General features: G+C 44.6%; 1 protein-coding gene across 1 annotated transcript; it reads right to left on the minus strand.

Annotated features, from left to right (window-relative positions):
* Positions 1 to 2001: 2001 nt before the first annotated feature.
* On the minus strand, positions 2002 to 7842 carry LOC132245503 (uncharacterized). Its single transcript, XM_059717954.1, has 2 exons — positions 6541 to 7842; positions 2002 to 4761 (listed from the first exon to the last, which is right to left on the minus strand). The coding sequence occupies exon 2, from the start codon at positions 3810 to 3812 to the stop codon at positions 2898 to 2900; it is 915 nt and encodes a 304-aa protein (XP_059573937.1). The 5' UTR covers positions 3813 to 4761; positions 6541 to 7842; the 3' UTR covers positions 2002 to 2897.
* Between the last annotated feature and the right edge of the window lie 1427 nt (positions 7843 to 9269).

Raw genomic sequence — 9269 nt, forward strand, 5'->3', positions numbered from 1 at the left:
AACTGCTCGACTTGTGTCCAATGCAAGGCAAAACGATGGGACAGGACACTTTCAATGAAGTGAAACATGTCTTGTTAGAATTCAATCTTCCAGAGGACAAACTCTGTGGTCTAACAACAGATGGCACCCCTGCAAGGATAGGCAAGCACGATGGATCTGTCCGTTTACTGGTCAAGTCCGTGCCTTGGGATGTCATCACACATCCCTGCATCACTCACCAGGAACAACGGTGTGCAAGGGCCCTGGGGATGGAACGTGTGATGGAAAAAGTTGTTTCTACAGTCACATTCATAAAGTCAACGGCGCTTAATCATACATAGTCCCAAGCATTTCTCACAAGATAGGATCAGACAACGATAACCTTATTTACTTCTGCCAAGTTCGTTGGCTCAGCAGGGAAGTTGCACTAGCCAGACGCTTGTCGGTGCTTGATGAAATCCACTGACTGGTCCAAATCAAAAGAAACACATGCAAGCTGTTGGTCCTTTTTAATTGTTAGTCTTTTTTTTCCACTCCTTCCTCTTTCCCATTCACTTCAAACATGTTTTTCAAGACTTTTCCCTTCTCACCAACAGCTCCAGTTGCATCTTGCTGGCTACAGAGTGAAAGAAGCCACATGGTGTTTTCTCTTCAGCTGAGCTCCATGACACTCCTTCCCACTCCTCTCCCACCCCAGAGGAGGGGTAGACTTGTCTATGTCCTCGCTTACCAGGCCCTCTAGTACCAAGTCACCGTTGGGCAGGTCTGTGAAAGCCGTAACCAGTGACTGCTCTGAAACTCTTCTAACTTCATGACAGCATGCTCGATTTAATTGATTTAAATGTTTTACAGTGAACCGGTAATAGCACCTTTAGACACTGAGGGAAGTTCAGAACCTACGCATTTAAGCACCATCTGAGCTGTGGTTTCATACAATCATAGAAAAATTGGGCTAAGAAGGACCTCAATAGGTCATCTATTTTGATTTTGTGTTTAGGTGCCTGACCTGATAGGTGCTTAAAATGACAATTTATCATCACTTTACTGTCTGAACAGCATAATATAGAAAGCATCCTACAATACTTTGGCTCATGATTATATAGGAGTAACACCATAGGCTTCAGAGAAAGGGGAAAGTAACCCCATCACAGTCCACATTTTAATGTCCCAAGGAAGAAGTTGTTTTCCTGTGATCTGTATCAGCATTTGGTTTTAGGATGATGGTTGTTTTCTGAGGTGCAAACAAATGTGAAGAGGAGAATTTCAAAAAAATACCCTTTGTTAAGGGAACATGACAGATTAGCAGTATTTTGAGAATACAAGTGTAAAAGTACATCTTTGTCCTCATTTAATGTCCTTCCTACAGATCTACTTTAAGAACAAAAAATGAATCAGGAAAACTTTGCTAACACAGTGAAAGGATTTGTCTTTGTGGGAGTCTGTCAGAGCCCTGAATTGCCATGCTTCCTCTTCCTGGCCTTCCTTATAGTCTACATTGCTACCTGGTTTGGTAACCTCACTGTCATCTCTATAGTCATTTGCACCTGCCACCCCCATATGCCCATGTGCTTTGTGCTCACCAACTTGGCCTTCCTGGACCTCTTCTAGTCCCCAGAGACTGTCCCCATGATACTGAGGGACCTCCTGTCCCCACACAAAACCATCTCATTTCAAAGGGGCTTGATACAGATATTTTTCTTCCACTTCTCAGGAGGCACCTCAGTCTTCCTCCTCATAGTAATGGCAGATGACCGATATGTGGTCATCTATAAACCATTATGGTACTTGACCATCATGAACCAGGGTGGGTTGCATAGGGCTAGTGACTGGGGCATGGTTGGGTGGCTTTGTCCATTCTAGTGTCCAAATTGCATTAATCTTTCAGTTGCCTTTTTGCAGACCCACTGTATTGGATAATTTCTACTGTGATGTCCCACGGGTCATGAAACTTGTTTGCACAGAAACCCATGTGATAGACTTGCCGATCATCTCCAACAATAGGTCTGTAATCTCTGGGGACTTCTTTACATTACTTATTTCCTATACTATCATCTTGGGCAAGATAAGAAAGCATGTTGTGGAAGGGAAGCACAAAGCCCTTTCCACTCGTACTGCACAGATTACATTGGTGTGCTTGCATTTTGGACTTAGCATGTTCATTTTATGACAGATCCTTCCAGAAATTCACAGCGGATAAGGCCAATCTCTGTGCTCAACACGGTGGCCATCCCCACGCTGAACCCAGTGATCTACACACTGAGGAGTGCCAAAATAAAAAATGCCATTCAGACGTTACTGTGGACAGTCATATTCTCAGGAAGGAAATCAGAGCCTTTATTTGTTGAATAGTCCCTGTGTTTCCCACTTTGCAAAACCTTTCAGGTTAAGATATAATAACAATCACAATGATAATATCAATATTGCTAACAATAATGATAGGAATAACCATAATACATGAGGTCAGCATCTCAACGTCGTCTTACATGGTTTGTATACATCTAGTAAAACATTCTATTTTTTTTTTCCAGTCATCCAAGTGGCTATTTCTTCATCCACTCAGTCACACGCCCTCCACCTTTCTCCTGGCCCCACATATTTCTTAGAAACCTTCCACTATTATCTGTTCAGAGACCAGCCTCACAAAAGTGCTAGAGAAGCCCCTGGGTGGTTACTGACCCATGATGTGGTGGGTCAAGTACTTTGCTGGGCCGTCAATGAGACCTAGGTTCAACCACCTCTGAGCAAGGGGGCCTAAAACTTGGATCTTTCTACTTTGCTGGTGACTACTTAGTGACTGAGGGCAAAACATGGGAGGCTTTCCTCTCCCATACATCCCCCTCCTTTGTTTCTGCGTACAGGTCCCAATAGTCATGGTTTATGGTTGATGTTTTCAGACTTCTAAGGTCACTATGGATCCATCAGGGGTTCAAGTGCCTGCCCTGGCTTTTTACCCAGCCAGTGAATACCCTTCTGGCTGTGCCATGTCTGCATATGTAGGCAGTTGGCAATGCAGCTAGGAATGACATTCCTTGCCTACATGTAATTGCAGATGGTAAAAGTCTCCATTGGCTTTGTCCCAGGGACAACGGGACTAGAGGGAGCCCCAGGCCCAGGGCCAGGGGAAACACTCGTGTATGCTCCGCAGGAGAGGGGAGCAGCGGCAGCGTGCAGGCCGGGGAACCACCCGCGCGGCTCGTTAGCCGCGCTTTCATACAGCTGGGGTGGAGTGACGTCAGTGAGAGGCGCCACTCAGGGGAAATAAAACGCGGCCCTGAAGACAGAGGCGGCGCATGGCGGGAGGACGTGGAGCTTGGGAGGAAGCCCAGGAGTGGAACCGGGCCCCCGCAAGGGGCTTTGGCTGTGGGCCGAACAGGCTGCAGCTGCGCCGGGAGCAACGGAGGCGGGGAGAGCCGCGCCGCTGGAGAAGAGCGGCGAAACTGACGAGGGAGCTGGCAGAAGCTCCAAGGAGGAGCCCAGAGAGAGGGCCAGCTGGAACCACCGGTGAGGTAACTGGGGACGAGCTGGCAGAGGCTCCGGGGACCCGGCGGAGACCCCAGTGAGGGAACCGGATTGGAACCGGCGGAAGCTCCGGTGAAGGAACCGGATTGGAGCCGGCGGAAACTCCAGTGAGGGAACCGGACTAGAGCCGGCGGGAACCCCAGTGAGGGAACCGGGATAGAGCCAGCGGGAACCCCGGTGAGGGAACCAGGGAAGACCAGGCAGAGACCCCAGCGGGGTGTCGGGGAAGAGAGCCGCAAGGGGCAGAGAGGGCCCTCGACGCCCAGTCCTCGCTCGGGGACAAGGGACAGAAGGTCCACGACCAAAGGTGGCATTGGCCGGGGTGTAGGGGAGGTCGGAGCCCCGTGTGAGCCCGCCCAGGGGTGCTTCGGCGCTGGAGGCCGCAGTGAAGGGGACCCCCCTGTTGCAGGCCCAGCCGCGACCGCGGTCGGTGAGTTCCAAGGACTCCCCAGCGAGAGCAGGGCAGGCCCGGTTAGCCACCCGCGCAAGAGTTGCCAGGGAGCACCTTCTGGAGCAGAGGCGGGCACAGGCTTCACTGGAGGGAAAAGTCCCTCCTACAGAACTGAAGATCTGCCTCTGATTGCTGCCCTTTGAAATGACTGGGGGATCTGGGTGCCCCTATAAGCAGGCCTAGTATGTAAGTCCTTCCTGAAATACTCAATATTATATCTATAACCTGATCTCTCTTTCCTTGCAGCTGGGTCTCTGAAAATCTGTCTCCTTTTCAATAAACTAGCATAGCCTCAAGTTCGCATTGTATGATTAATGCATCGGTCGTCCCAGCCTTTCCAAGTCTGCTATGTCTGTGATTGTAGAACCAGGTGCCTCCAAAAGTATTAAAAATATTACAACAAGGTCAAATTTCAGCAATATTTGTTTCCTACCAACAGGAAAATTAGATCCAGTTCTCAGACTCAGATAGACCCCCAAACTTTCCACTTGTCTATGTTTTAACTCCAGAAGTAGCATAGGTACTAAGATTAAAGTTTCTCTAAAATCCCTTAGAGGTTTTCCTGGCTGGATCAAAAATGTTGCCACTTCGGAGGTTTGAAATTCTGTCTGAAGCAACTAAATTAGAAAATTGAAGAACGTCTTCCTCCTCCAATCCAAAGAGAACAGGTTTGCCAAATGGGTTTTGGTGAAGAGCTGCCTGATATTACAAGATGGGATATATGAAGCACAGGGAAATAGTCCCCATTTTGATGGTCCCTCTAGAAGACGCACACAACTCGGGTTGCTGCAGACACTGGAAGACAAATCTGCCTGTGGGATAACAGAGGAGAGAAAAGCAATTAGGACATTGGGGTTTTGTATGGCAGTTGCTGATGTGGAATAGCATGCCTTGGCTCAGCGTGGGAGCAATTGTTAATCAATTGGCCACATACATAGCCAGTCAATTTTTGCAACTGTTTAACATTGAAAATGAACAGAACATGAAACTATATTACATCAGAGCAAGATGTGGGGCACACACCTGAGTTGGAGCACATCTCTTCCTAAGGTTACCAAAAAGCCCAGAAATAACAGGGATGGGATCATTTTTAGTGCTTTGGATGAAATAATGTCCAAGCTTTAATTGACATGGCACTTGTCGGGGGAAAAGTTACCTGGACTCTAAAACTAGGTTACATTTGGGTAGAAATGATTTGTAGCTGTCAACTTAGTATGGCTGGCTTCACGCCAATTTATCTACATGGTCTTTGTGTCGGTCTGTCTATCCATCCCATATCCAAACCTCTTATCAATATATTTATCTAATCTGGCTGGTCACCTGTAATATAGAAGATGATGGTAGGATTTTTGAAACTGTGTGGATGCTGGGTGATCAAATCTTACTGAGAGCTGAAAGAACTCATCTTTCTAATTCTCTTAGACACTTCTGAAATTTCCATTTGGAGCGACTGCTTTAAAGGTTGTTTGAAAGGCAAGGATTTCTTAGGCTGGTTTCTTTTATTGGATCAACTATGCAATTGGCATAAAGCTTTCAAATGCAAGGCTTTCAATACTTGGTTGACTAGATGACCTATCACTTAACTCTGAGGCTGTTTTTGAAACCCTGCCTGAACTGAGTGCAGGATAGTTTCTGAGGTCTATGTTAAAATTCTTTAAATGTGATTGATGAAAATACATTGTTAGCCCTTTGTGCTAGTCCAAAACCAGAGAGTGAGTTCAGACTGAGATCCAAGATTGCTATGTCTCCTCCTCTTTTTCATCATTGCCAGCAACAAAGTTTCCTGCTTATAGAGTCATGAAGTCAGTACTGAGGACAAAGTCTCATCCCCACACAATCTACTTTGATTTCTATGGGCAAACATCTTGCCTTCCTTCTCTGCAGTGGTGATTCCAGGGCAGGAATATGCATGGCCATCTATGCTCTCAGTGACCCCTTTGCAGATTTACCTACTTCCCACTGTAGCCCCCAGTGACCCTCATGCAAACTATTTGGACTAATCTGGGTGACTGGAAATTAATGAACAATTATTTTCATTGCATATATGCATACATGTCAAAAGGAGTAATGCCAGCTCCTATTCCTGCATGCTTAAAAAATTAGAAAAAAAAAAAATTCAGGGTAGAAAAAAAAATCACACTCTGAATACAACATGGACAATGGGTGAACTGAGCAAGGAGCTATCTTTTTTAAGCAGAGAGGTTGGAATTAATTAAAGTGCTTAGCTGTATTTGCAAGTAGAAAAAGGTTATTAAAGGTAGATCAGATTTTGAAAACATCTAAAGGGTGTGGAATGCTAGCTGTTTGCAGGGGTAGTGAAAAATTAGAGAGTGCATAGAAAAGCAGGTATAAAAATTATCCAGAAATTTGCATTTGAGAGACAAATCACTTTCATTTATAAGAAGACTGAGAAGAGGCTTGATACCAGAATTTGAACACCATCAGAGGGAGGCAATGTTAACACAGTGAGAAAAACCCATGTAGAAGAATTATGGCTGAAAACTGAAATTAAATTCAGACAAATTCAAATTAAAAATAAAATAGCACTGAAATACACCAAAGACATCAGTTGCTGGGAATCTACCATTTACCTTGATAGTGTAAGGCTGGATTTTCTTCAGGAAAGGCTGCTAGATTTTTTAGTCTTACATCTGCACATCAAAGGCCTTTACATTTCAGAGTTTTTCCTTCAGCAAACTCTTCCTAATGAAATCCTTTAGCGAGATTTTATGATGTCTGGATTGATTGACATTCTTCATATGATTAGCTAAGGTGGATGCATTCAGATAGATAAAGGTTGTGCAAGCAGATAGACATGGGGTGTGCAAGCAGAAAGATATAAACCTAAGTGGGATCCTCAGGTCTTAGAAAGTAGTCCCAGTTTTGTTTCTAGTTTGGATTTGCTCAGCAGATGGAAAGCCAAGTGCAGAGAGAAGGAAAGAGAAAGAGTTAGCCATTAAAAGGGATCAAGTAATCATTGAAATTACAGCTGCTTTGAGTTATCCTTTCCTTCTTAGTCCAACCATTGCAAACCTATGTAGTTATGCAAGCCTTAGTCATTAGAGAGTTAAGGGCTAGCTTAGATAGCAGAGTGCAAGTTTGGATTCTTGTGGCATTCAAAGTGTTCATAGATGAGTTTTCTCAGCTCATAAAGTCTTAAATCATCTCTGCACTTTGACATACTTTTGAAGGTTAAACTGAGATCAATCCAACAGTGTGTGTCTGTAGCTCCTTCAGAGACTTGGGAAGCAAGCTTCCTGCACTAGAAGCAATAATTAAAATCAGTCAGGTGTTGGAGTATGGAGGAGGCAATTAGGGTTTTTGAAACAACCTAAATGACTTGGAGAACAGGTTTGCACTGACTTACAATGGAGGTGGGCAGCTAACAGTTCCAGGCTCCTCTAAAAACCACAGTCTATATCTGGAAAGCCTTTTAGAAAGAGATGCTTAGTGTTACAAACCATTTCATCTATCTAACCAAATTTCTCCTCCATCATCAAGAGGATCCCACAGTATCTTCCTCCACACTTATGAATCAATAGTGCATCTCTAGTAGAACACTGCACAATTTATGCTCTAAGACTCATTACTTCATATCACCAGCCTGGGCTGTAACTGCAAAAGTAGGTGCCTCTGACTGTTAAAAATATATCCTTAGCCAGTCCCATCTCAGACCTGTTCATGTTTGGTTTTTTTTGTAAGAGATAAGGACAGTGGGTCAAATTTCAAGGAGAAAAGCCTCCAACACCTTTCCCTACTTTCTCTCTCATTTAGTACTCTCCCAGTAACTCTGATGCTGAAAATCCTCCCAAGGTTTACTAGATAAGATCAATAAAGCTACTGCTTCTGAACTGCAGGTCATTCACATAAAGATCCTGCCCTGCAGCCTGAGTCACCTCTGTAAAGCTTACACAGCCTCTCCCCCTGAAGCCTTTTCACAGTGCAGTTGACCCAGTTACTACTAATCGTGGTCAGCTGACCCCCTCTGACTGGTTATGGGGCTGCTTTTCAGAAACCCCTCCAGCACCTGAGTTTTCTTACTCATTGCTCTAGTCTTCAGTTTCTGAACAGCTTTTGTTCTAGCAACATCCATCCATGCCTGTCCTGATTCCTGATCCTGCCTTTGACTTGCTCCTAGGTTTTAGCTTTGAATTTTCCATGCAGACCTGTTTCCTGACTCTGGTTTGGCTTACTCTTGGTGTATATCTGTGAATTATTCTTCCAGCATAACTAGAGTTATAATTCCTGAATCCTTTCCCTAGCTTGGCATTTAGTTTCTGACTTATAACTTCTGACTTTTACCCCTTTAATCTCTAGCCTAGTAGACCATGATAATTCAGTCGCAAGAAGTTGTTTGAAAGTAGGTGACATGCCTTTAGTTATAGGTCTTCCTTACTATTAATGTTTAGGTAGCAAGCTTCAAACACACAGAAACAACACACCTTGGAAAAGTTATCAGGCTGGGAATTAACAGCTGCAGGCTATTTGCAGCCTTTGGCCAGCCTTAGAGGAGGCCGGAGGAGCAAACTCCTGTTTTATGGGTCTGATGAGGAGTTGGAATGAGATCCCTGAGCAGAAGAGAACTATTCTGGTATCCATACTGAGCTTGTGGAGAGGAGTACACTCCATGTCCTAGAAAAGGGAGCATTTTCTATCAGGAGTCCTGGCTTCCACAGGGACCTATGGTAGAGGGTTGAGTTTGAAGGGTTAGGGCAGGTTCAGGATGGGAAGTCAGGGATGTTTGTGTTAAGTTCCCCATTAAAGAATGTGACTAGTGCCCGGTTGTTAAATCAGAAGTGATGAGAACTGTAAGCCAGGACTCCTCATCTTGGGTATAAGTAGAGGAGTGCGCTACACAGCGGGCCTCCTAAACTTTGTGCAGATTTTAGAAGTGAATATGCTGTTATAGTGAAAGCTAAGATTTTTCTGAGATACCTATGAGAGTTGGAAGCCCAAGTACCATAACAGCTAATGAGAGCTTATTATCCACACCCCTTAAACAGCTTGGCAGATGTTAGCCTAAGCAGGAGAAAAGGAGTCAGGCCATGTGCTGTAGGCCTCACTGGACTATAGATTAATTTAATAAAACTATTGCTCAGTGCATGTCCAATTTGTACAAAGGTTCTGCTGCAGCATTGACCAAAACAGGCCACACTGGGGCATGGCTACACAGTCATTAATGCACAGTGGTTACTGCACATTTAATTTAGTACTTTTATAATAGATTTGTTCATTCTGGGTAAGAGGCCAGGCACCTAGAAGGTAGGCAAAAGAAGGCTTATGGCTAAATTTATGTGTCTGTTTACTCACTTAGATGGCA

The sequence above is a fragment of the Alligator mississippiensis genome, chromosome 15 (assembly GCF_030867095.1).
Source record: "Alligator mississippiensis isolate rAllMis1 chromosome 15, rAllMis1, whole genome shotgun sequence".
In the NCBI taxonomy this organism is placed as follows: Eukaryota; Metazoa; Chordata; order Crocodylia; family Alligatoridae; genus Alligator; species Alligator mississippiensis.

Excerpts from the sequence above, each read along its gene's own strand:
- LOC132245503 (XM_059717954.1), bottom strand. The coding sequence starts at position 3,812 with ATGCCACCTTTGGTCGTGGACCTTCTGTCCCTTGTCCCCGAGCGAGGA.